This window comes from Echinops telfairi, unplaced genomic scaffold (assembly GCF_000313985.2).
Source record: "Echinops telfairi isolate 266 unplaced genomic scaffold, ASM31398v2 ScPeMD7_2291;HRSCAF=2852, whole genome shotgun sequence".
NCBI classification, from domain to species: domain Eukaryota; kingdom Metazoa; phylum Chordata; class Mammalia; order Afrosoricida; family Tenrecidae; genus Echinops; species Echinops telfairi.
In genome coordinates this window covers 7,834,967-7,862,548 of record NW_022106189.1, presented here as the reverse complement: position 1 = coordinate 7,862,548, position 27,582 = coordinate 7,834,967, and the positions used below count along the sequence as shown (strand labels likewise).

Sequence of the window (27,582 nt, the reverse complement as noted above, 5' to 3'; positions counted from 1 at the left end):
CCTCATTCTCAAAACATTTCCTCTTCACTTAAGCCCCCGGCATTAGGTCCTCATTTTCCCCCTCCCTCCCCGCTCCTTCCTCCCTCATGAGCCCTTGATAATTTAAAAATTATTATTTTGTCATATCTTGCCCTGTCCGAAGTCTCCATTCACCCACTTTTCTGTTCTCCGTCCCCCAGGGAGGAGGTCACACATAGCACCTTGTAATCATTTCCCTCTTTCCAACCCACTCTCCCTCTACCCTCCCAGTATCACCACTCACACCACTCGTCCTGAAGGGCTCATCTGCCCTGGATTCCCTGTGTTTCCAGTTCCTCTCAGTACCAGTGTACATCCTCTGGTCTAGCCAGACTTGCAAGGTAGAATTCGGATCATGATAGTGGGGGGTGGAGGAAGCATTTAGGAACTAGAGGAAAGTTGTATTTTTCATCGTTCTAAGCAGTTTTTCTTTAGGCATAATTTATATACAATGAAGTGCACACACATTTATATACTACATGTATTTTAAATATACCATTTAACCAATGTTTTCTGAAAGGAAACTTTGAATTTCAATGTAAAATCTCCTAAATTTTAAATATTGATAACCAGTTAATAGGATAAAATGTAGTATAAGACAAAATGCATCTCATGCTGGCTTTGACTTCTGGCAACTACTTAAGGTAGCAAAGCCATTTGTCCTTGGGTGGTACAATTTGCCCTCGTTTTCTAAGCTTAGAGTTGGCTATTGAAACCCCTCTAGCAGTCCCGTGGACAAAAGGTCTGTGATCTGCCTCCATGGAGATTTTCAGCCAAGCAAACTCATGGAACACAGAGGCCACCATAAGATGGAATCCACTCGGAGGCAACAAGCTTTGTGGGTTTGTTGGTTTTGGTGGCAAAGCCAGGGGAAGGCCCTTGGGTGATGAGGACCCCGGGATCTGTGGGTGTTGGCTGGGTTCCAGGCTCTGCCAAGTGTAGGAACTTTACTGATCAATGGCTCAAAACCCCCAGAAGCATCCGGGTGATCCAACCAGTGGTTCGTCCATCCAGAATGATTTGTTTGAGAGTTCACTGGGGTCAGTGCACACGCTGCAGGTACTAGTCTGGGTGTAGATAAGTCAGTTAACCGGGAGTGGGTGTGCGTTCACTGATGCCAGGCCCTGAACTAAGTGCCCTTACACTTTTAAGCCAACAGCTCTGTCTCAGGTAGAACAAAAATGCCAGAGCTAGTGGGCAGTTACTATGTGCAGGGCACACAATGACTCCATCTCTGCTCTCAATAAGGAGCCTCGGGTGCACCGTGGCTTAAGAATGGACTGCTAACTGAACTCGCCATCCACTCTTAGAGAGAGACATGGGACAGACAGTCTGTGTCCGTAAAGATTCAGAGCCTTGGAAACGCTGTGAGGCAATTCTATTCCGTTCTGTAGCATCAATGTGAGTTGAAACCAAGAAGATAGCCGTGGGAACCTCTCAATAAATCTATTGAGGTTGATAATATTATCAACCCCATTTAAATATGAGGCAAATGAGACACAAGAAATTAAAATAGGCTGGCTAAGTGATCAAGGTGGAATTCAAACCTAAGACTTGAGAATCGAATCTCCTGGCTACCTACTGCTATACTGCAAAGTGGTAACCATGGCACACACACGCCCGCCCACCTAACGGCAAGGTTGTTGTCGGGGTGCTTTTTAGTCATTTCTGACTCGAGTGACCCTATGTACAAGAGAGCGTCACATGGCCCAGTCCTGCGCCATCTTCACGATTGCGATGTTTGAGCGCATTGTTGCAGCTCCTTGACAATCCATCTCCTTGAGGGCCTTCCTCTTTTTCACCGACCTTCCACCTTACCGAGCATGATGTCCTTTTCCAGAGACTTGTCCCTCCTGATAATATGTCCAAAGGATGTGGGATAAAGTCTCATTATCCTGGCTTCTAAGGAACATTCTAGTTGTCCTTCCTCCAAGACAGATTTGTTTGTTCTTTGGGCGGTCAATGGTACTTCCAGTCTTCTTCACCCACAGCATAACTCAAAAGCGTCAGTTCTACTGTATTCTTCATTGTCCGGTTTTCACATGCTATGAAGTAACTGAAAATATGATGGCTTGGGTCAGGTGCACTTTAGCCCTCAAAGTAACATGCTTGCTCTTTTAAATAGATCTTGTATAGCAAATTTGCCCAATGCAATACATTTGATTTCTTGAGTGCTGATTGGGAATCAAAGTAAAATGAAATGCTCGATAACTTCCATCTTTTCTCCACTTACCATGATGCAGTCTATTGGTTCATTGTGAGGATTTTTGTTTTCTTTCCCTTATTGTGTAATCCATACTGAAGGTGGTAGTCTTCACTCTTTCTCATCAGTGCTTCAAATCTTCACGTTCCTCAAGCCAGGTGGTATAATTTGCATACTACTAATTGTTAATGAACTTTCCTCTAATCCTGATGCCACGTTCTTCTTCATAGAGTCCAACATCTTGGATTATTTATTCAGTTTACGGATTGAGTAAGTGGAAGAATGCAACTCGGACATGCCTGTTTCTTTGTTCTGTTCGAATGACTGCGCCTTTTGGCTCAAGTCCAGGCTCCGCATGAGCACAGTGAAGTATCCTGTAACCCCCTTCTTCTCCGTGTCATCCATAGTTTATTATACACACATCATTGCATAATGAATAAAACGCAGGTAAATGGCTTTCTGGTCCTCTTTGCTTTTAGTCAAGACCCATTTGATGTCAGCAGTGATATTCCTTGTTCTACATCCTCTTCTGAATCCAACGAGGCAGGCTTTATTAATTGATTGTGGCACTTTCATCACAAGAATGGCTTTATTTGACTTCAGAATTCAGCTCAAGCCCACAGTTGCGTAGCCACAGCCAACTGATCAGAGTTGCTATTTTAAGATGTTCTTTTCCATCGCCAGCTGTCATTTGAGGTCCAGCCTATTGTGACCCCTTCTGGCCCAGGCCTGCCTTTCTCCGGCAGTACTGTGATGCACTGGGAAGAGGTTGGGTTCATAGGGTTGCCATGAGTTAAGGATGGACTTGGCAGCAGCTAACGATAATAACATCATTGTAAAACTACCCGAGGTAACCCAGGAACCTCTATCTTGGGTGCATGGTAAACGATTCACAATGGGTTGTGACCTAAAGGCTGGTGGTGTTGATAGTGCATATGGTTGTTATTTTAGAGCAAAGAGAAAGTGGAAGAGAAGGGAGCGAAAGCAAAGCTCACGCAGAGAACAAGAGGTGTGCAAGCCGGGCTCCGGGAAGGTGAGTGGCCATGTGCTTTATTCCCCCCACCCCCCATGACGGCTTCAGAATAAAAAACAGCAACCCCATCACCAAAAACACAATTACTGAAAATTTGCTGATGTTTTTCCTCCTGATAATTTTTCCTGTATCCCACCAGAGAGAGACATTAATGACTGTATTTTAAAGTCCTCACCAGGTAGATTATGTATGTCACCCACTCCATACTTAGGTTTACTTATTCCACTGTCTTTTTTTTAAAATCATTTCATTAAAATGTTTTTCATTTAAAAATATTTTTTCATAATATTTGCAAGGTTCCAAAATCAAATAGACAAATCAAGGTCTATTCCAAGAAGTCTAGCATTTACCCTTATTCTCTACACCCTGCCGGTTCCTCCCTCCTTAATATTAAATCACTTAAACAGCTTTGGTCTTGTGTTTCCATTATTTTATTGTAAGCACACACGCATCTTCCCTTCTTAGACCAACAAGCATCCATTCATTTTCCCCACCTTGCTCTTTCACTTACAGTAAATCCTGAGGTTACTCCATTGCCAGGCATAGAGAGTGACTATTTCTTTTTAACTGTTGTGTGATATTCCATTGTGTGGCTGTACCATGATTTAGTCAAAAAACCCTACCGATGGCCATGTGGGTTGAGTATATGTGGCTATTGTGAACGGGGCTGCACTGAAGGACATTGTGCATGTTCTTTGCAATATTTGGGCGGGGAGATCCCTCTAAGTGAGATTGCTTCTTACCAGGGCATTTTTAACTGGCCTCTCTTTCTGTAGAAAGCCACAAAGCAGACCTACCAGAGGGGACAGTGGAGCCGCGGCCTCTCATCCACACTGCAGGGACAGGAGCAGACCTCCTCATCCAGGCAGCGGCCCCACCAGGCCAAGCAGATGAAGTCCCTGGCCAAGGCCAAGTGTCCCCTGTCCACCTGCTGCCGCCCACAGAGGTGGAAGCCAAAGCGCATGGGTCAATCAGCAAGAACCCCAGGACTGGCCTGGAATTGCCTGAAACCTCCTGTAGGGTCAGTGGGGTCCTCAACAACCAAGAAGCTGCATTGGGTGCAGAACGAGGAGCCCTGACCAACAGGCCTGACACTCAGACCTCAGACAAGGGGCAGAGGCTGAAATCTGGGTCCAGCCCTCATCCGCCAGAACTTCTGGGGCCTCCTGTCCAAGCCAGCGCAGCTGATGACTGTGGAAAAAGGCCTCCAAGGTAAGGGGAACTCTTCTCATCTGACAGCAGCCCTTCCGTTGGAGCCTGGCCACTGGACCAACTGAATGGGTTAAGCGTCCACTGCGCACATTGCTGGTAAGGGCAAGACCGGAGAAGGTGGTGACACTGAAGGGCTTAGAGCACTTCACCTGTTCTCAACTGCCACTCGCTAGAATCACCTAAAGATTGAAAAAAGCAAGGATGCCCAGTTTCTGGTTTACTGTCTGGATGACTCAGGCGTCGGTACTCTTTTTCAAAAACTCCACAGGTGATTTCAATGTGGGGAAGGACTGAAAACCACCAGCTTTTAGAGCAATAATCAGAGCTTGGGGCTCAGTTGTCATAGAATGGAGTTCATCACGCACTAGCCAATTCGTAACCATCACCATCTCCTGCCGGTCTCACAGCATCCTCATGAAGCCAGTGTCCTCGCTGTCTCTATTTTACTAATGAGGAGCTGGGCTCAGAGTGCAAGGCACTCACGGAGTGGTGACCTGACTCCAGGTGGCCTAGATTCTGTGCCGGTCACCATGACACCCCCCTGCTTCATCTGGCCAGCACTGAAGTCAGCCCCGTCTGGATGGCGAGGAGAGGAAGGGCAGAGTACACTGAGATGTGGGCGATCAGTGCAGGCAGGGCTATCTAGGAGGATTTTCAGGAGGATTATGTCCTGGGCTCTAAACCTGGCACGTAGAATGTGGCCTCCGGACTAGATTGTGTAGGAGAACCAGGATCTGTAGGCTCCCAAGTCCTCCTTAGCCCTGTGTCTGCCCCCAGGGGCAGCACCCCCATCCTGTCCCCAGGGTGGCACACTGCAGGGTGCTGTGCTTCCCAGGCTTCTCTCTGAGGGGCTAGCGCCCTCCTGTGCTGGCCTTGGGATGCCTTTACTGCTAATGGAGCCTCTTGAGAGCTCGGGATGAGACTTGGCTCTGTTTGCTCCTGAGCCTGGAACAGATACCTGATTACCTGTCTGCCTTTGTTCACAAGGAAATGGGAGCCTCCCAGGAGGGCCAACAAGCTGGAGGGATTGATTCCTGGCCGGTGGCCCTGGGTCCCAGCCAGGTCTAAATGTGGAATCTGAGGAGGGGGTGAACTTCCCATGAACTTGCTCCTGCCATCGAGTTGATCTGGACTCACAGCATTCTGGAGGACAGAGTAGAATGGTTCCCTAGGGTCTCCTGTAAATCTTTACAGGAGCAGAAAGCCTCGTCTTTCACCTGAAATGAGCTTGTTCCCAAACCAAACACTAACCACACCCACTGCCACGGAGTCGGCTCTGACTCGCAGTGACCCTGCACTGGGCCCCAAGGCTATCCATCTTTCCAGGAGTAGATAAGCTCGCCTTTTTCTACTGGAAGGGCTGGTGGGTTTGAACCATAGCTTCCTGGACAGCTGCACTAGGGATTCTGGTGAACATTTTAGGGGTCCCTCAAAAAAGCCTTGGGGAAAGAGAGAAGGTCTCTACTTCAATTTCAGCCCAGAACTGAACTCCAGGTGGGGCACAGGAAGTAGGGGGCCACTACCTGTCCTGCTAGATGTATGGGTATATTTCGTAAAACAACAGATTTAGACACAAGTGCTGGCTCTGATTGGCAGCGGTTGCCTCTGTCAAGTGTCCTGTGGCAGTATCTGGCCTTGGTGAATAAGTGCTATAATCATTTCGCAGTGCCTGCCATGGGTATGGGAGGTGAGTGTGGCAACCTGTATGCTTTGAAAACAAGCTTTGGCTCCTCAGGTGGCATGGGAATGCATGGCAGTGTGTTAGGGGTTAACCGATGGCCCTTGGGAGTGAAAATCATGGGGAAATGCTGTGGTTTTTGACCTTGGATGGTGGTCTTTTCAGCTGACCACTTGAGAGTCCTCCAGCATCCAGCTGCGGTAGTTTTCTGTGTCCCTCAATCTGGGACAAGACCTGAGCTAGACTTGGGGTAGCTTGGGTTAGATGTCACCCTCCCCATACTACTATGTCATCACTGACCCCTACTTATTTACCAGGGGGCAGGCGGTGGGTCAGTATTGGAGGGATTCGGCTGCCTCTTGCTCAGTGCTTGGCTGTGGGCAAGCTGCCCAGGCTTTCAGACTCCCACCCCAGGCAGGGACAGGCACTACCCGCAGAAGCTCAGCTGCTCTGAGAGGGTGTTTAGCTTTAAGCTACTGGAGGGGGGCTTCCTTTTGGAGCGCTATGTTTCTACTGTCCTCCCTTTGTCGAATTCTTCATTACATCTGTGTGGGTTACCATCCATGTTTGACAAAATTGGAAATCAAGTCTGGGCTCATTCAGGGCTCTCCAGCCACCCAGTGGCAGAGGTAAGACCAGAATTCAGGCCTCCGGCCTCCACACCACTATGATCCCAGTGCAGACACAGGTTTCCAAAGACCTAAGAGACATCTCAGAGGCCCATCAGTGGAGTCTGAGAGCTGGTGGCATCAGCTGTCTTGGAACCTGGCCCCCTCTGGTTGGGGATCTAGGTACAACGGGTGGGAGTCGCTTACTACTCTAGCAACCTGTTGGGTCCCATAAGACAGATGGAAAAACTGGGTCACAAGAGACTTAAATGTCAGAAATGGCAGCAGCAGCTATGTTCTGACTCGGGAGTCCTTTAAATCTCTCTCTGCTGCAGGATCTCTGTACGTGTGCAAGAGACAGATGTTCCCAGGGAGCTGCTTGTGATGCAAGGCAGTGGCCCCATACCCTCTGTGGAGGCCCACCCAGTAGCCTGTGGAGGTGAGCATGACCTCCCAGGGCCCAGGTGCTGCCGGCAGGCTCCTGGGACTGAGCGGGAGGAACAGACTCCCCAGGGAGCCGGTTCCAGTGACGGCAGAGCAAAGGCAGAGGAGAAAGCAGGGCCTGGTACCAAGCCCATCTTGGAACCAAGCTTGGCCAGAAGGAACCAGGAAGACGATGCCGTGGAGGTCTTAGATTGGCAGCAGGACAAAGGCTCTGGGAAGAGCTGCACAGCAGGGGCCTCGGGGAGAGCTGAAGAAGAGAGGAGGATGCCCCCGGGCACTGATGCTGGCAGCGTGGTCCTGGGTAAGTGAGGCCCACCTCAGCATGTGCTGTGCATCCCAGGGTGAGTGGGTTTGGAGGGCCTACTCTGGGGCCCTACTGCAGCCTCCTATAGCATTTTTTGGGACATCCTGCTGGGAGACCACAATATAGGGATGTAGAGAGCTAACCTCTGATGAACTGTTAATAGAGCAGAAGGTGAACTGAGAGACTCCACCAGGTAGATTTCCCAAAGCTACTGTCTGCCGGAGCTTTGCACCATTGGTATTCTTGTGGACTGAGAGAGCGAGGCTCCTTTGCAAAAAGCAAGTCCTTTAACTGGTGTATGTAACCCACTCTTAGCCATTCACACCCAGTGCCCGGCTGCTAACCTAAAGAAGTTCCAGTCTGCCCAGCAGCATCTTAAAAGAAAGGCCTGGTCATCACCTTCTGAGAATTCAACCACTCAAAGCCCCGTGGAACAAAGTCAAGGTGACCAGATGTCCCGCTTTTGGTGGGACAGTCCCGACTTTTAACAATTTGTCCCGTGTCCCGCTGCATTTTGAAAAAGTCCCGATTTTTGGAAAGAATGCAAGACAAGCTAGGGTATACGGTTTTCGGCTGCCATGTGGCTATTTTGCCAGGATATGAGTTTTATCAATGGTGTCCCGCTTTACCAATGTTAAAATCTGGTCACCTTAAACAAAGTGCTACTCTAACACACATGGGCGCACCATGAGTTGGAGTCACCTTGTGCTAAGTGGTTAGGGTTAATTAGATCTGAAATAGGGAAGGGGTGGTAAGGACCGCTAACTGCCCCACTGGGATTTATCCACATGTTCTTGTGACCCAAACACCTTCAAATCCTCCAGTCCTGAAGGTCACACTTTTGTTGGCCTCAACTCCCATTCTATGTGGCTGCTGAAAGGCCAGACTCAGACCTTCTGGGAGCCCCTGAGAAGTGGTTACATCTTTTGCAGGTGCCTCCTGTGCCTTTGCCACTTGTGCCTGTTGTCCTGGGCTCTGCAGTTCCCTGTCGTTCTGACCTTGTATGACTTGTTCCAAAGGTGGGCCTGGGCTTCCCTTAATCACTACAACAGCCAAGGGAAGACGGTGACTTTAAGTGTCTTTTCTAGAGACCTGGATAATGATAATGTTGACATTAACAGAAGCCTCACTGCACTGAGCACTGTGTATTTGCACCTGTGTTTCCCCTCAGGCCATGAAGGCCACGAGGAGAGAGGCGTGAGTAAGACACGGCTGTAAGATCACAGGGTTAGGAATGGCAGCACAGGAGCTGACTCTGGCCTCTGGCCCCAGGGCTTTCTGTGTAAGCCTCTTGGTGGCACAACCTCTCAGATCAGAAAGCAGTTTTACTGTACAGCTTAGCAAACATGAATTCAAGATTTCAAGTCTCTCTTATGCACACCAAGAATCCAAGCTCTCCAAACATTTACAGAGGCCCAGGGAGAAAATAGTGTTATATGCACTGACACTCCAGGCTGCAGTCTTGCTTTGCAATACAAAAGAATGAGCAACGTGCTCTCAGAGCAGATTCACATTTTTACTCTGGGTATCAGAACATTACTGGCATTAAACCAAACTCAAAGAAAATAGCATGATGTGCTTCTTGTTAGGCATATGGTTTCTAAGGTATTAGAGTTGTCAGTGGAACACTCAAGTGAGTCCAGTGCTCCCTCTGACAAGTCTCAAACAAATGTCAGCACAAGCTGTTGACTTCCTTGCATGAGCGACTTTCAGCCCTGAACAGACATGCTAGATTAGGTCATTGTGTCTGGGGTGCATTCTAGACTCTCTTTTATTCCTTTTCTCTATTTCATGTAACGTTTCTAGGTATTCATATCACCTCTGAAGGACAAGATTTAAAATATTAACCCTAAACCATTAAAAAAAAAATCTGTTCAAGTGCTGGTTGTCTTCCAGATCCCCTGTAGACTCACTGTCCACTTCCTTCCCTGACCTGTGCCCAGGAACTGGCCCCTGGTGGGCTGTGTCAATGAGATCTCTTGCCCTCTGAGTTCTGGCTAGAACCAGCAGCCAGGAGATCTGGGATGTGGAAAGGTGAAAGAGGATGGAGTGCTTATTTCTCCAGCTGCCTACCTATCACACCACCCCAACCTGGTAGCCATGACTCTGCTTGTACCTTTAAAATTACTCTCATTATTCAACTCTCTTCCGTTACCTGTTTCCTGTGGGCCCACACTGGCCCGCCCCAGATTCCCTCCTAGATCGCAATCAATGGAAAAGATACAGCACGTTATGATGATTAACTATAAAAGCACTCACTGTCCTCGGTGCCGCGAGACTTCGGTTTGAGTCTTCTGTGTCAATGAGTGCACTAGTGAACTTACCTTTCTGAGACTCAGCTTATTCAATTTGACAGAGTTAAATTGTTCAAATGAGATGATTCTTGAGAAAGTGACTTTAAAAATACCAGAGGCTGATAAGGGAGGCAGAGAGCTTGTCACCAGTGAACCAGAACTGTTAAGTGGGCCTGGCATAGGGGTGGGTGGCTATGGGGTGTGGGCTGTGTGTAGGAAGCTCACAGTCTCTTGTTGCCTCCTGAACAGATGACAGTCCGGCTCCACCAGCCCCCTTTGAACACCGGGTGGTAACTATCAAGGAGATCTCCATCTCAGCAGGGTATACAGTATGTCAGCATGAAGTCTTAGGAGGGTAGGTGGGCCTTCTGTCTGGAGGAGGGTGGGAAGGGGAGGGCTAGGAACAGAAACACCTGGAGAACTGAGCTGGTGTGCTGCTGAATGGTTCCAAGAAACTAGTTAATCGAGCCAAGGCAAGATGTCCCATTTAGCATGAGAGAGTGGGATCGACCATACAGAGGGCGATGGACTGGATTTTCCTTGACGCAAAAGGCAACTCACCAGGTGTGGTGAGGTGTAACTGTCTCCTGGAGACAGATGTGGAAAGTATATTCTAGAGCGAGCAGGAGTGCGCACACAGTAAAGGGTGGTTAGGCACCCTTTAGGGCAGCAGTTCTCAACCTGTGAGTTGTGACCCCTTTGGGGGTTGAACGACCCTTTCACAGGGGTTGCCTGAGATTCATAACAATAGCAAAATTACAGTTATGAAGTAGCAATGAAAATCATTTTATGGCTGGGGGTCACCACAACATGAAGAACTGTATTAAAGGGTCACCGCATTGGGAAGGTTGAGAACCACTGCTTTAGGGTATAGAATAGCCCATGGAGAGTCGATGTGAGGTGCAGAAGACCATATTTGGTGTGAGGTGAGGTGGATATTTCCTAGAGTGTAGGACAGTATACGTGATATGGGAGTAAAAATATTATTTTCTAGGTTTCAAAGTAGCCCACAAGGTATGGGGGAGATGATGATCCCACCTGGGGTGGGGTTGATAACTAGGGTGTCCTCTAGGCTACCCTAGAGGGCACCTCCTCCAGGTTAGCTTGTGGTGTGTGGGTGGGGAAAGGATATAGGATCATTTAGTGCCAGAATGCAGGATGGTCCTTCACTGTGAGCCTCTTGGGTTCTCAGTTAGCGGGGTCAACATGTTTCTGCAGGGGCCGATTTGGCCAGGTCCACCGGTGCACCGAGAAGTCGACAGGCCTCGCCCTGGCAGCCAAGATCATTAAAGTGAAGAGCCCCAAGGACCGGGTGAGGCATCTTCCCTGAGCCAGCCCTGTCTCCCTGGCCAAGCTCAAGATTTCCATCGCTGCGTCCAGGATGGCTTTGAGCCCCACATTAGTCTGATCCCCTGCAAGCTGAGGAGGAAATCTGAGCTGCCTGTTTAGCCCCCTTCCATGACTTCCACTCTCCGGGCATCAGATGGCTTTGCCACCCCTCAGCCTGAGCTGTCTGTCAGGTTGTGGCCTGTGTGACCCTGAGAAACAAGGCCCTTTCTTTCACAGACCATGAGTTTTCTAGCTGTGAAATGGGTGGTTTAGATTAAGCTAACTTCTGGTTTGTAAGAACCTGGCTTGGGTGTTGAGTCAAAGTGATCTGGTGTGAAATCGAAGGATAACGTGTGTGTGTGTGTGTGTGTGTGTGTGTGTGTGTGTGTGTGTGTGTGTGTTCTTGGAGGATCAGCTGGCTCCTCTTCCTGACTTGTTGTTTGGAAATTCCCTTTCCCTGCTGGCTGCACAAGGAGGATGTGAAGAATGAGATCAACATCATGAACCAGCTCAGCCATGTGAACCTGATCCAGCTCTACGATGCCTTTGAAAGCAAGAACAGCTTCACCCTCATCATGGAGTAGTGAGTGTCTCGAGAAATGGGCCAGTGGCTTCCCTTCAGGGCAGGTTCAGGGCCATGGTTCCAGGGAAGGCTCTCCTTCTCTTTTAACCTCTCACCAGGGCACGCAGGGCCATCTTGCCCCCTCTTCTTAGTTTGGCTACTTGACTTCCTTATGGAGCATGGAAGGCCATCTTGTTACAAACTACGGACCAGTAAACTTGGTTTGACTTTCAGTTTTATGTCAGTCTAGCCTATGCAAATTTTCAAATGTTAAATTATTTGTTAAGTATTAGAAATGAGAAAATTCCAAGTTGAAACCTAGACTTCTGGCTTCTCTTGAACATGTAAAAGATCCAGTAATGATGGTCTGCACTTCCAGTTTGCAGCAGTGTACTAAGCTCACCATGACTGCCCATTTTAGACAGGGCAACCAGCCTCCTAATTGCCACAGTCCCTGCCACTCCCAATTACCCACCGACAGTGAGGCCAAGTGCTCAGAGGCCATGTGCTGTTTTCCTCTTGAAGAGCTGAAGAGATTCAAATACTTGTCACGTCCATGTCTTTTTCTAAAGTAACAAACAAAGCAAAATACAGACCAGAGAGCTGTTTCGAGAAAACGCTTTTTTCTTACATCTGTCTGATTCACCCATTTATGTTTCTTGCCATGTAGGTACTAGTTGGCATCTATAGGCAAATGAATTGCCATCCTGTCTATAGTATTCCAGATGAGCCAAGATTGTCAACACCAAAGGCAATCTCATCTGCTCTTCCATTTTAATCACTTACCCTAGGAGCTAGGAATGGGCTACAGCAAAGGTCTTGATAAAACCCCAGCTGGCAGGAGAAGTGCCCCTTGAACTAAAGGCACAATTTGTGTTTACTGGGGCACCTTTTATTGACTCCTAGTACATTCTCTAAGGATCTTACTCAGTCTGATGCCTGTCTTTCTTTTTACCCTGGCAGTGTGGATGGGGGCGAACTCTTTGACCGGATCATGGATGAGAAGTACCATCTAACTGAACTGGATGTGGTCTTATTCATCAAACAGATTTGTGAAGGCGTGCATTACCTCCATCAGCATTATATCCTGCATCTGGACCTCAAGGTCAGGCTCTGCCCTGGGTATGTAGTGAGGTGGGGACCCAGGCTACCGGGCCTCTGGTGCTCTTATCTCTGAGAGCTTCTGGCTTCCATCCCCAAATCTCTGCCATCGCTCAGCTGTGGAATGTCACACTGCCTTTCTGACCCTCAGTTCTCCCATCTGTAAAGCTTTCACGGTTACTTGAAGATTAAAGTGATAAATTATGTTTCTTCTTTTTCAAATGTTTTAAGATTAGCTTAAAAATTTTAAAATAGGAATTCAACAATATAAAAAAATACTTAAATATATAAAGTACATAATGAAAATTCTTCCCACTACAGTCTACCCCGAGAGCTTTCTATTGTCAGCAACCTGGCATGATGCACAAACACACACATAAAAAGAGAGAATATTATGCATCTTGTTTTTAAACTTGCTTTTTAGTTAGCAACACGTTAAACATCTTTATCGAGTGGGTAATGCCTCGGTTCTTGGCTTCACACGAGAAAGCATTCTTGCCAAAGCCCGTTTGTAATCCAAGTGAGTTTTTATGAAGGATGGGAGAAGTTTCCGGTTTTACTGTCTCAAAGGGGTATATGCTGTCTCAGGGAAGCCGCGCTGAGGCTCACAGCTGGTCACAAGCAACCTCGTGGAACAGTGAACCCACACGTGGGGAACTGAGGCCAGAGAGAGCACTGGGGGAAAGCGTAAGAGAAAGGAGGCTGTGGGCTACAGTAGGCCCAGGAGGGTTCATGTGTACCTGAGAGGGGGAGGGAGACCTCACCCTGACCAGGAGCTGGGTAAAAAGAGAATGGCCTTCCAGCCCAGGGAATTTCAAACCTCTGACTAGGGAGGCGTGGTTGATGGTATTGGTTGACCCCATTGGCTGTATTAAGCCCACCTGGGTGATGTCACGGTCCTGAGCCTAGTTTGGACCGCCCAGGTGTACTTCCCAGCTGGCTGGGGGCTTGAATTGCAGCATGCGAGGTTAAGGGGTCCTCATAGGTGCTTACTACTCACCTGATTTCCTTCCCAACCTCCTCTGGTGGGTGGTGGTGAGGGGGGCATGCAGGCATGGGAGGGCCTGTACAGGCCCCTGTCCCTATTCTAGCTACCTAACATTTCCTCCTTCTCTTTATCTATGGTTGATATTCCACTGAATGGTTGCACTAAATCATCTACTCAATATCCCATTGATGGTGTTGAGGTTGTACTCTGTTCTTTAACAGGACTGGTCCTGGGCGTGGCATGCACATAATACTAAGCAGAGTGCTTGGCTGGCAGCAAGTTACTGTTACATGGGAACTGTGTCGGTGACATTGAAGTCTGCTGGGCCCGCAGAAGAGGGTTTTTCAAGACAGGGGTACATTTCCATGGCTCACCATGGATGATGGGGAGTAGGTTGGCTAGATTTATAGGGTGTACTTTCCTCCCGATGACCATCTTTCCTTCCCCAGTGTTGATTCTCTGAGGTATAGCTTCATATATGTCCATGTCGTCTTGGGATGATAGTGACATTGGCAGATTCTCTTACATTCATTCATTCAACTCACGCAACTGTAGCCCACTAATTGTCAGGGGGGAAACGTTCTATTGTTTTCAACAATGCTTGAGGACATACTTTCCCCACAAGCAAATTCAAACTGTGGTTTCTCTAACACAGTGGTTGCTGAGGTCAGAGTTTGATTTTTGTTCTGAACCCACCAGAGGGCACCTCTCAGTTCTTCTGTTTCTGGGTTCTTTCCTCCGCAGCTGGGGCTCCTGAGTAGTGCCAAAGGTTAGGAACGTGATTACTAACGGAAAGACTGGCCGTTTGAGCTCTCCCAGAGGTGCTTAAATTGAAGTCCTGGTGACCTGATTCTGAAAGGTCACAGTCTTCAAAATCATACAGAGAAGTTTCATTCTGCACATATGGGGGTCACCATGAGTTGGAAACCACTTGCCTATAACTGTTTGGGTTAGGTCTTTGGCAAACTAGCCATCCTACAGTTTAGTCCTCCGTTAATTCCATGAAACGCCTCCTAATTGCCACATTGCGCACTATTGAGAGCACCCTTAAGTTTAAAAATGCCCAAGCTCTGTTGTCAATGAAGTTAGTTCCTTGAAATGAGATTCGGCGCTATTTTATGGCCCACTTCTCCCCCCAGGAAAATCTCTGCACCAGGGCTCCTGAGCAGGGTCTGGGGACACCGCAGAGTTTCTTTTTATGTGACGTCTTGCTCTAGGATACTAGCACGAAGTGTTGGGGGCAATAGCTTTGGCGTCATCTCAGCTTGCCTCTCCTGACATGGGACTACCTTTTTATGAGCTGGGGAAGGGCGATTGGGGGGCTGGTCATCTCAGTGTGTTGTGCCAAATAAAGTCTCTTCCACGAGTGGAAGCTGGGCAGAATGCAGTCCCGCACGCACACCGTTCAACCACACTCTTACCATTACCCTTGGGAACAGGCACTTCAGGGCGAGATGATAAACCCTGAAAGTCTGCTCCTTCAGGGAATGAGGCTGGCTGGCTGGCAGCTGGAGGCGGAGGAGGAAACCATCTGTTCTTGGAGGGGAGCCTTCACCTTGCTGAGCTGGGAAAGAAGAGGGAAAAGAGCCATCTTGGTCCAAATACCACAGACTTACTGTTGTTGCTTTTTTCAATAGATTCCCTTTGAATAGATGTTTCCTCAAATCCTGTTTGCCCCCAGACCATTTCCAGAGGGTGTGAGTGTTGTGATTTATTATTGTAGAGTTCTCATCAGTTTCACTGGGAGCAAGGCCACAGGACTCGTCCTGCTGTCCTGCTGGAGGTGCATCTCCCCTCACACTGGGAATCTGTGCTTCAGTTGGATTTTGCCGCCTACATTTAAGAGCATGGACTTTTCAGATACAAATCTGGCTACCTGGCTTCTCTTGAGGAATGAGCAGCTCTGGCAACTGGGCCTGCCTTTCTGCATGCTGAGCCACAGCTAGAATTGAGCAGTGGCTTCCCCTTGACACAGAGCAGAAGCCATTTAGCTCTTCACAGTCCACACCACTCCGTATGGCCCCACCCAGCCCGTGTTATTCATTGCCACTCTCTGTCTGAGCCCCGGAGGGCTTCCTTCAGCCATTCATTCTCCTGGGAACCCGGGAAACAGGTCTGTTGGCAAATAAGGATGGGAGTGCAGACTTCCTAGCTGTTGATTGTGCTAACCCATCTTCCCTTTCTTTCCCAGCCCGAGAACATACTGTGCGTCAATCAAACAGGACACCAAATTAAGATCATTGACTTTGGGCTGGCCAGAAGGTAAGGGTGGTTTTCTTTGACACATTAACCAAATTCCCTGAGGACTATCTGTGGTTCCCGTGGGCAGGGTTACCCCTGAATCGGCCAATTCTGTACTTTGGAGACTAATCCAGGTAAACAATCCCACTCAGAGACTTGTAGCTTTCAATTGTACAGACAGGTAAGAGGTGGCTTTGTGTTCTGGGAAATATGTTTCCTTAAAAGGCTGTGGAATTAGTTCTACTTCAGGTCACCTAGCTAAGTAGAAAGGTGGGTAGTGGATGGCTGAATTCTATTCATTTCCCAGACTTTCCTTCTGGAAGGTCTCCTGGGGCCATATGCTGTTGGGCTAGGTGATGCATCTGATACCATCTCTCCCCTCCAGGAAATGACTGCATTAAGTAGGAAAGCATGTAAGTGACGGTGTAGAGTCGTATTGTGACTACGGGTTCTGGATCCACTCGGAGTGGGGTCGGATCTTTGTAAAATGGTGATGTAAGAACAGTACATGTAGGCAAAAGGTAGTTCTAAGGCTCATCCTATGAGGGGGCATTGGCTTTCAAGTTTCAGTTTAAAAACATTGCATGTAATACAAAACTACACTTAAAGTCCTTTAAATTTATTGTGTAGATCTGTCCAGTCACATGTGCTTATACATAGTGAACATTGTGCCTTTGTAGGACCCTTGCCCAGGGGAAACACCTGGTGGTATGGGTTCTTCTCCCCCCCCCCCACACACTTATAAATCATTTCATTGGGGGCTCTTACAACAATCCATACATCGATTGCATCAAACACATTTGTACATATGCTGCCCATCACCATTTAAAAAACATTTTCTTTCTACTTGAGCCCTTGGTTTCAGCTCCTGAAAGAAGAGACTTTCTATGCCTACAAAGAGTTACAGCCTTAAAAACCCCCAAGACCCAAACCAAGCAAACTGCCATTGAGTTGATGCTGACTTATAGCAACTTTATAGGTCCGAGTGGAACTGCCCCTGTCTGCTTCTGAGACTAAGCATTATCAGGAGTAGAAAGCCCCATCTTTCTCCCAATGAAACGCACAGGGTCAATTTCTCCCTGTTCTGTAGGGTCGCCCTCATGGTGTAGTGGTTGTGGAGTTGGGCTGTGATCCGCAAGGTCAGGTTTGAAACCATCAGCGGCTCCAAGGGAGAAAGATGGGGCTGTCCACTCCTGTAAAGAGTTACAGCCTGGGAAACTCACAGGGGCGGTTCCGCCCCATCCTAAAGGGTCTCTAGGAGCTGTCATCAGCTCGATGGCAGTGACTCACGGTGGGTTCTTAGCAGTGGCAGTAGGAGACCCTCGGCATTGGGAGGGCTCCCTCCAACCTTCAGGGAGTTTAGATCCATAGGTATGGCAGTGGTCGCATGCCCATCTTGGAGAATTGTATTTCCATCCAGACCATTTTGTTTATGAAGTGTCATTTTTTTTTTTGCTAGGTCATCACACTGAATTTTCAACTCTTCCTAAAGTATTCTTTCACAAACTGAAAAAAAACAAACCACCACTTTTTTTTTGGCATGCTGTGATCCTTATAGGATCCTCTCCTCCATCCTCCACAGCAGCCTTGTTATGGAGGCAGAACCACATGCCTGAGCTTAGCCTCTGGTCTCCACACACCTGCCCTTCCAAGTGGAGATTCAGAGCCAAAATAGAATGTCACTAATCATCACAGTACATCTAGCTCACCCTCACCAGTAGATAAGGTAAATGTTGTCTATTTACAGGGGTGAGAAATGTATTTTCAATTCCCGACATGATGAATCGCGGGTTAGCTTGGGCAATGTCAAGTAGGAAGATAGATCAAGAAGATACAAGTTGACCTCAGCTGCACCCACAACTTGAGAATTTAAGCCAGAAAATACAAGGTGTCTGAGGAAGCAAAAGACAGCTGTACCAATTTTGGAGAGCTATTGCTAGGCAGACAAATAAGGTCTTGCTACAACAATGCCATATATGTTGTATTAAGATATGGATTGTTCTGGCAAGCCTGTGACAATCATTCTGACATATTTAGGACTTTTTTTGTTCATATCAGGGTATATCTCAGAGGTGCTATGGAGTGGGGGATTACCCTCTTGAAGTTGTGAAATAAGTTTTTCTGTTTTTCGGTAAATGAAACCTAGGATTGATGTACCTATAGGGATAGCAAGTAGAACAAGGGGACTGGGGTGGGGGTGCAGGGGAGTTGGGGCAATAAAAGGGAGAAGTTATCAAGGTACCCAGGAAGAAAGAGAATGCTTGGGAACTGATTATGAAACAATGGTACAATCCTGCTTGATGAGATTCTATGATGCAATGGCATGATATATGAGTTAATTCCCAAGTAAGAATAAATTGAAAGACCAAACAAACAAACATAGATTCAGGAATGGTTTGGGGGCTCACACTAAATCCCAGCCACAACTTAAGAACAATTAGTTCTTACATCATGGCCCTGCTCGATACTTACTTCCAGGAAGGAGACATGGAAGAGACGGGTGTTATAGCAAAATGTGAAGAAATTAGATAGTGCCCAGCTATTATATACAATAGCATCTGGGGTCTTAAAGGTTGGCTCCAAACAAGCAGTCATCTAAGTGAGATGTCAACTAATTCCATGTGGAAGAAGCACACCATCATCAGTCACCGAAGGATTATGAGGCACATTAATCTGAAGTTGAAGGGAGGGATTAGTATCAGAGCCTAAAGTCTGAGCATCTGGTTTGCAGAAGGCTATGGTGAGTTGAGAGTTGAGTATAGAAGGTCAAAGGCAGAAGGCTGACTTGAACAATTAAAATTGTCAGCAGATTCCCCCTGATCAGCTAGACCTGATCAGCTTTCCAAAATCTTATGTATTTTGGGGTTGTATTGTTTTGTCTGCTTTTTGGTTATATATGTTAGAGGATATCTCAGGAGTTTTATATCATTGTGGGGGGTCACCCTCTTGAAGTTGTGGTATATGTGCTTTTATTTTGGGAGTATGAAAACCAGGCTGGTGAACCTATAGAGTCAGCAAGTGGAATAAGGGGCTTGGGGGGAGAGGGACTCAGGAGGTGGTGGGGTAAAGGGATGATGATGTCAAGGGGTTGTAGCAAATGTACAATTCTGCTGTACATGATTGAACTATGGAATGATTTATGTATTAATCCCAATCAATTAAAAAATAAAAAAGAAGGAAAATACAGGGAATCTAGGGCAGATGAGCCCTACAGGACCAGTGGTGTGAGTGGTGAAACAGGGAGGGGGAGTGGGTAGGAAAGAGGGAACCAATTACAAGGAACTATATGTGACCTCCTCCCTGGGGGACAGACAACAGAAAAGTGGGTGAAGGGAGACGTCGGACAGGGCAAGATATGACAAAATAACAATTTATAAACTATCAAGGGCTCATGAGGGAGGGGGGAGCGGGGAGGGAGGGGAAAAATGAGGACCTAATGCCGGGGGCTTAAGTGGAGAGGAAATGTTTTGAGAATGATGAGGGCAATGAATGTACAAATGCGCTTTACACAATTGTGTGTATGGATTGTGATAAGAGTTGTATGAGCTCCTAATAAAATGATTTAAAAAAAATAAAAATAAAAGAGAAGATACAAGATTTCTCACAGAGTCTGCTTAAGTAGGAGTAGACCACACCCCTGAGGAAAGTTCATTTCAATTGCATCAGGGCTGTGGCCTAAGCAAGGAGGCTGCACTCCTTCCTAATCATCCTACAACTGCTGTGCTGCCCACATGAGGTACCTCATGGAGTTGATTATACTATTAAATCATGGGAGAAACCTCTACTGCCAACCTACTCAGAATCCTGGCCCAACCAAGTTGACATAAAGCCTAACTATCACAGCTGGGAAGTCAAGTACTGATGTCACTACAATAACAAGAGCATCAAGTTCATACCATTCCATTGTATGCTCAGAACTCTATTACTCAATGCAATGTATTTCCTAACCAATCGAACACTTCTCCAACGCTAACACTTCACGATAGTTTTCAATCTGTATAAAATATTGCTTAATGGTTTTCCAAATAATGCCTTATAAAATTGAGATGCATCTTGTACACCTGCGTGTCTTACGAGAGCTGTATTTCTCAACGTCTTTCATGATCAGCCCCGCATACCAGATTCCCTGCTCTCAAGGAGCCTTTTCAAGCATTTTTCTTTTCTTAATTGCTGTTCCCCTTCTCCACGCAATTTAACCATTGGGGATCTGGGCATCTGTTAATATATGATGGCCCGTGGCAGAGCTAAAAGACATCGTTTTATCTATATTTTTAGCCCCCTAAGGATCAATCTCCAAATAATGCCTTATAAATTTGGGTGATTCACCCTCATTGAGTATGCATGCACTGGTGAATAATACAGTGCACCTCCAGGTGCAAAATGAGTATTTATAGTGAGACACTGAGTTAAGAGAAAGAAATGACACTATAGGCTCCTAGGGTCAGGGTGACTTCTCTGAGCAGATGGAAGGGGAAAAAAGGAAAGGGTTTTATTATTTGCAGAGAGTGGTGTGATGGTCAATATTTTCAAGCTACCACATGATGTCACTGAATGTCAAGTTGGGAAGACATGTACATTCATTTCTTATGCTCTGCTGAGAGCCACATTGCTTGGAGGGTAGGCAGCACAGGTATGTGAGTTACAGGAGCAAGAATAGTGTGTATATCTACTGTGCCTGGGCAGATGGAGCTGGAAGTGTGAAGGCAGAGAACACGAAGGCATCAATGAAGAGACCAGAATGTTAGTGTGGTAGTTACATAATCTGTTGCCAACTTGAGACCATTAAGAGTGAAGGGGTGGAGTTCAGCCTAAGAATCAGGTTGTGGCTTGATGACCTGATTGGAGGTGTTAAGGAGATAAATAACTCACTGGAGGTGGGATAGACAGACAGACACTCCCTGCAAGATATTCCTGTTGACAAGACACATGGAGCTATGCTAGAGCCTGGGATCTGATGGAGCCACGTGGAGACCCCTGCCAGTGCTGAGATGCTTCCACCACCATTGGATCCCGAAGACTTTCCACCCACTGGCCTGTGATCTTCCTGCATTCGGCGTCATTGCATGGCGACATGAGTCTGAAGAGGAATGTGTAGCTTGGTATCAGACATATGGGCTAATATCGGGCTTATGAACTTGATCTGGACTGGGCTAGGGTATTTTCTTAAAGTGAAATTACTCTTTGATATAAAACTCTCTCTTACACACATATGAGTGTCTATGAATTTGTCTCTCTAGTCAACCTGAACTAACACAGTTGGGCTCAGAAGTTTGAAGATTATACTACTGTCTCACCTGGCAGGAAGGTATAAAAGACGAAGTCAATCTACCTAATCAATTAGTGAGCCATAAGCAGAATGGCCAACCCATCAAAGACTGTTAACTAATTTCTTAAACTATTCAAGGGCATTAAAGACAACGATTTAGTTGGCAGGACCATAGTGGATGGGAAAGGCCAAGAAAATAAAGAAAGGGCACCGTGTTTAAAGGTGAGCACTGGAGAAGTGCAAGTATCAAACACAATACCTGGAAAACTTCAATCAAGGAACTTGGCTGGCTAGTCCAAAGGAACACCTGTGACATGAAAGGCAAACTTTGAAAGGATCTTCAATAATATGGTCAAGTGGTCATTCCACAAAAGGGCTGTGTAATAAATTAGCTCTTGCCAATTGATTTTGGACAAATTGGTCTGCTTTCTGGGAACTGAATCCTCCCAAGAGGAAGGATCTATGGGGACGTGCAGTTTGAGAAAGCATATTCTAGATTATCAAGTAATTAAATGTTTGTGCAGAAAAAAAAGTTGTATTTCTGAGTAAGGCTATTCAAATATGCTGAGATTATTAGAAAGTGCACAAATGAAGGTATAGTCGGTGGGGAGTGTGTATGTAAGTCCCCAGAGGCCATGATATCTATCAAGAGGGATTAGGGTTACACCAGGCTGGATGGTGAGAGCCATCAGTGAATCTAAGCAGAGACTTGTTGGGAGGACAGGATGGAAAGTATTTTGTTAATAGCAGATTGAAAACCAAGCCCATTCTACCAAATCCTTTGGCAAGACAAGGGTGTCCACTCCAAACCTTTTGAAGCGCGAAGGAGGGACACAGAGGACCTTGTGTTAGAAGTCTTGGGGAGGGGTCATAGGGAACAGTTTGGCACAGTGTTGGAGTGAATGTATGTTAGGCATTGAAAACTGAAAGGATCCCTCCACCCCCCAAAAAGAAAACAAAACCTAAACAAACAAAACAGAAAAACTGGCATGCAAGCCATGTTGGGCTACCTAATGGAGAAGGATCCAACTCTACATGTGCCCAAGGATGAATCCTATGATGCAGAAGTCGGACATGCCTCCACCCTCCAACTTCTTTTACCATATTCTGATATCAAACAACCTTCCCATGGCACTCTACTTCTCTATTGGGTTTGGTAATCTGTTGCAATGGCCATATTGAACTCACAATACTCATGACTATAGGGCTGACTGGGAAGTTAATAGATTACAAAATAAGGATACAGTTTTTTTTGTCCCCGGTGCTTCTCAGCCTTGCTGGCAGGCATGTCTCTCTGGTCGTCGGCCTCTCAGCCATGTGGTCCCTGGGCCTCTGCCCGGCTCAGGCAAGTGCAACAAAACTCTTTGTGTTCATAAATGCCAACAGTGCACCCTGCTTTGTAAGTCAGCCTCCTGTCTCAATACACTCAGCTTTACTCGTTCTGTGGGCTGGGAAGCCTGCTGCTTTGGCTCATGGTCTCAATGCTGAGGATGAAATAAGATGGCATGTGCCTGTAAAAATGTTAGCTCCTTTGTATGAACCTGGGGTACACTTCACTCCTGGTTTTTCTTTTCTTGCTGGTCATGGGATTCTCTGTTCCTTTTTCTGACATGGCTCACTTTATACCTAATGGAATGGCAAAACTGACCAATTCCCTATATTAGAGTTTCACACATCCTCTTTGCCTGGTTCCATCCAATCATCTGGTGGGAGTTACAAAGACTGTGGATTACAGAGCCATACTGAGTAATTTCACTTCACCACAGCTATTGACATATAACAAACCATTCCAACAATTATTTCTTTTCATTCACACATTTGTTTTGTATTTAAAAAAAAACATTTTATTGGGGGCTCATACAACTCTTATCACAATCCAGACATACATCAATTGTGTAAAGCACATTTGTACATGTATTGCCCTCATCATTCTCATAATATTTGTTCTCCACTAACCCTTGGTATCAGCTCATTCCACTCCCCTCCCTGCTCCATATTGCCTCATGAATAATTTATAAATTATTATTATTTTGTCATGTCTTACACTGTCCGACATCTGCCTTCACCTACTTTTCTTCTGTCCGCCCCCCAGGGAGGAGGTTTTATGTAGATCCTTAAAATTGGTTCCCCCTTTCTAAACCATTTTCCCTCTACCCTCCGGTATCGCCACTCTCACCACTGGTCCTGAAGGGACCATCTGTCCTGGATTCCCCGTGTTTCCAGTTCCTATCTATACCAGTGTACATCCTCTGGTCTAGCCAGATTTGTGAGGTAGAATTCGGATCATGATAGTGGGAGGGAGGAAGCATTTAAGAATTAAAGGAAAGTTGTATGTTTCATTGCTGCTACACTGTACTAGTTTTTGGCCTCCCCGTGAACCTTCTGTAAAGGGTTGTCCTGTTACCTACAGATGGGCTTTAGCTCTCCACTCTGCACTCCCCCTCACTTACAATTATATGATTTTTTGTTCTTTGGTGCCTAATACCTGATCCCTTCGACACCTCGTGGTCAGATAGGCTGGTGTGCTTCTTCAATGTGGGCTTTGTTGCTTCTGAGCTAGATGGCCGCTTGTCTACCTTCAAGCCTTTAAGACCACAGGCGCTATATCTTTTGATAGCCGGGTGCCATCAGCTTTCTTCGCCACATTTGCTTATGCACCCGCTTTGTCTTCAGCAATTGTGTAGGGTCATTTACACATTTGTGAGCCAGCTGGGGTTATGGTAATGTCAGACCGAACTTGTGCCGGCTTGTGCAAAGGAATTTGGTAAGCCAGTTTTTAAACATGTTATAATTAATAATAATTAGATATAGAGACTTATAATTCGAGAAATTATATTTAAAACAAAGATACTCAGTGTTCAAAACTCATCACTTTCTAATGAGTTTACGATCTGCGTTTGTTTTACTCTGTGCTCATGAGGTTATCTGTGGTCATTTTATCTACATGGTGGAACACACTCAATGACAAACCACTGCCCGTCTCCTCACAACTCTGCCCTCCCTCCATGATGGCAGCATGGTAGCTGGAAACCAGCCTTGCTGAAGTCAGAATTTATTCTGTCCAAACTAGCAGATGCCACAATTCAGGGCTCCTTGCCTCAGAAAGCAGGTTATCATTTTCCAGTAAACCACTTGCAGTGACTCACTGATCTAGGCTGAGACCCAAGATGCAAGCAGTGAGCGCTGTTCTGCTCCACATGTCTCTCTCATTCTTTCATGGTTGTGACCAAAGAGCACGCTTGAGGCCCACCTTGGCACTGGTCCATTCTCACCTCCACACATGGACCAAAGTCAGTCACATGACCAAACCTACCTTCAATGAACGGGCAATATATCCCACCTCCACTGAAAACTACAGAATCACATGATAAAGGGTATGGATGTATGGCAGGACGACACTGAAAATAGCCAGGTAAGTTATGCTAGTGGCAACCTGGGGCCGTGATTTCCAAGGTCTATCGGGTACAGACCTTCTCTCCTTGAGGGGAAACCCATTTCTCTCAGCGTGGCTCTTCGGCCTGAGTCTGAGGTCAGTTGGGCAGTGCAGGAGAGAAGCAGGCCGCTAGAGGAAGGCTTGCACTCTCTCCTTGCTCCCTAGCTACTTTCTTCCGGCAACATGAACCATCAAGGTAACCCTTGCTGCCCTTGCACTGAGGGGCACAGGCCGTGTTCCACCTACGTCTTGGCACAATGCAATAGAGGAAACTGTGATCTGAAAACGTACCTCCCTAATTGAAGGGACGTAGGGCATAGTGGCCGAATCTTCATTTTATTACATGTCTTACTTGCCCTACTTGCAAAATGGAGACAGTAGTCTTACCTACTTTATAGGGCTGTTGTGATGATGAAATAAAATGGCATGTATATCTTAAATTTTCAGCATAGTACCTGAAAAATAGGACAACTTAAAATGTATCTCTTGTCACTCAAGCTCCTTTTTCAGGGTGATTCTAAAAAGTACCCTTTCCCACTCCATTCCTGCTCAGTCATCTTCCTGCTTAGAAAGATCTTACTGATTCTTACTGTCAGCCCCCCAGGGACATTGGGCACCTCAGCGGACTAGTCCTCTCCGTACCTGGCTTCTGCCCATTTATTTGTGCTGTCATGCGGCCCCACGTCAAATGGACTAGATTAATCTTCTTTCCTTTTCAGATTGCACGTCTCAGGGAGGACGGTGGCTTTCTGATTTTTTCCAAGTTTGAGCAAAGTTTGGCATCTGAGGGCGTGTTCATTCCCCATGACATCACATGGGTCATAGGGCTGTGAGGGAGGCCGAGGGAATGTCCACCTCCAACCAGGAATCCATCCCAGCCCCTGCATCTCCTCCCAGAGCCTATTTCCAGGGTCCTCTGCACCCCTTTTCCCCAGATACAAGCCTCGGGAAAAGCTGAAGGTGAACTTTGGCACGCCTGAGTTCCTGGCCCCGGAAGTCGTCAACTACGAGTTTGTCTCCTTCCCCACAGACATGTGGAGCATGGGAGTCATCACCTACATGCTGTGAGTATTCCAGGACCCACCCCTCAGCAAGCATGAGGGCCGTGGCCGTAGTTTTGGTGCCGTCAGAAGCAGTAAGACTTGGAGTGCAAGTCGTTGATTTGGTGACACCAAGGGTGGGAGGTGGGGATCGTGGAAGAAGCCGCACTAAGAGGTGAAGACGCGAGACACAAACGGGAAGGCAGGCGATATAAAGAAGGCGGCATTGAGCCAGCGGCTCCTGTGCCCATCTGGGGTTCGATCCTGCTGAGGAACTCTAGGATCCTGTCAGACATGTTCCACCTGAAGAATCTGAGGGGTGCTTACATACCAGTTGCTACTACCGGGTGCCACTTCTGGGTGGTTAAAGCAAGCTTCAGGAGGTGCTGGCAGCTACAGGGGCGCTGGAGGGTACTGAAGGATGGGCAGGACAGGACACTGTTGCATCCTAACCTTGTCACTCTTGGCCCTGCTCTCCTTTTGTTCCGCGGGCCAAGGAAGCAGAGTGAGGATGGGCTAACTGGGGATCCATGTGCAGACTAACTATCCTCTCTCTCTTCAGCTGTGGGCTTCTCTTGGCTATTTCCTCAGAGGCCTAACAAAATCACGCTTGTACTTAGTGTTTAACTGTTATGCTGTGCCCCTGAACTGTGTATGTGTGTGCTGCATCAGGCGCTGGAGGGTCAGGGCCCAAGGCCAGTCAGTTACCCCGTTTCCCCGAAAGTAAGATATCCCCCGAAAATAAGACCTGCTTACAGTTTTGCCTCTCGCTGAAATATAAGGTACCCCCCGAAAATAAGACCTCCCCCAAAGTAAGGCCCCCTGAAGCTACTGTAACTCTGGACTCTGGACTATAGTGGCGGGCGCTGCCGCGCAGCTCACTGTTGGCCGCAGCACAGCCGGAGCAGACAGGAAGTGCGAGGTCTCTTTTAATAAAACAATAAACAATAAATGTGTACCGTATTCTTCTTCATGGAAAAATAAGACGTCCCCTGAAAATAAGAGCTAGCGCATCTTTGGGAGCAAAGATTAATATAAGACACTGTCTTATTTTCGGGGAAACAGGGTAGATGGCCCGCCTTTCTGTTTACATAAGTTCATTTTCCTTAGGCCCCTAAGGCTAGGTAGTATCTAATCCAGTCTGGCTGCCTCAGAGAAAAAGTAAGCTATTTAGAAGATTAAATCAACATGTGCTTGGTAACTGGGCCTAGTCAGTTGAGCTCCCATATATCTCTATTTCTGAGATGCAGGGAGTGGATGGGAGTATGCTTGGGGACTTATTCTGAATACCCTGCTTACCTCTAAATTCCCATTCTTTCCACTTCTTCTTTGAACACCCTTCCTGCCACCAAATTTCTATTCTGTCCACTTGGAGAAGTAATGAGTGTGCGTTTCTTTCGCACATGTTTAGTTCTGGTTAGTTCTCCTTAAAGGTTTGGAGGCTTTTCCTTTGCTCTGTGGAGCGAGCTGGGCAACATGGCTTCCGCATACTGATGGTACTTTCTCTCCTCCACAGACTCAGTGGCTTGTCCCCATTTCTAGGGGAAACAGATGCAGAGACCATGAATTTCATCGTGAATTGCAGCTGGGATTTTGACTCCGACTCCTTTGAAGGGCTGTCGGAGGAGGCCAAGGACTTCGTTTCCCGACTGCTGGTCAAGGAAAAGAGGTGCCCTTTAATGCTTGTCACTGAAACATGGCCCTTGGTTCGGGTGCTGGGAGCACTCAGTCTGGAGAGCGAACTGGGTGCTGGGCAGGACTGCCAAAACGAAAGGTCCTTCTCTCCCTATGGAGCAGTGGTTCTGTTCAGGATTTCTTGGTCTGCTAC

The 27,582-nt window shown here is 47.0% G+C and overlaps 1 protein-coding gene across 2 annotated transcripts in view; it reads left to right on the top strand.

The window, feature by feature from the left end:
* MYLK3 (myosin light chain kinase 3) overlaps positions 1-27,582 on the top strand; it is a 59,749-nt gene that overhangs the window by 28,835 nt on the left and 3,332 nt on the right. For both annotated transcript variants that reach the window (XM_045293730.1, XM_004704902.2), the window contains exons 2-11: positions 3,173-3,254; positions 4,031-4,466; positions 7,088-7,497; positions 10,044-10,149; positions 11,013-11,106; positions 11,597-11,706; positions 12,649-12,790; positions 15,966-16,036; positions 25,650-25,778; positions 27,271-27,423. In XM_045293730.1, the coding sequence (XP_045149665.1) occupies positions 3,173-3,254; positions 4,031-4,466; positions 7,088-7,497; positions 10,044-10,149; positions 11,013-11,106; positions 11,597-11,706; positions 12,649-12,790; positions 15,966-16,036; positions 25,650-25,778; positions 27,271-27,423 (1,733 nt within the window). The remainder of the gene's footprint in view (positions 1-3,172; positions 3,255-4,030; positions 4,467-7,087; positions 7,498-10,043; positions 10,150-11,012; positions 11,107-11,596; positions 11,707-12,648; positions 12,791-15,965; positions 16,037-25,649; positions 25,779-27,270; positions 27,424-27,582) is intronic.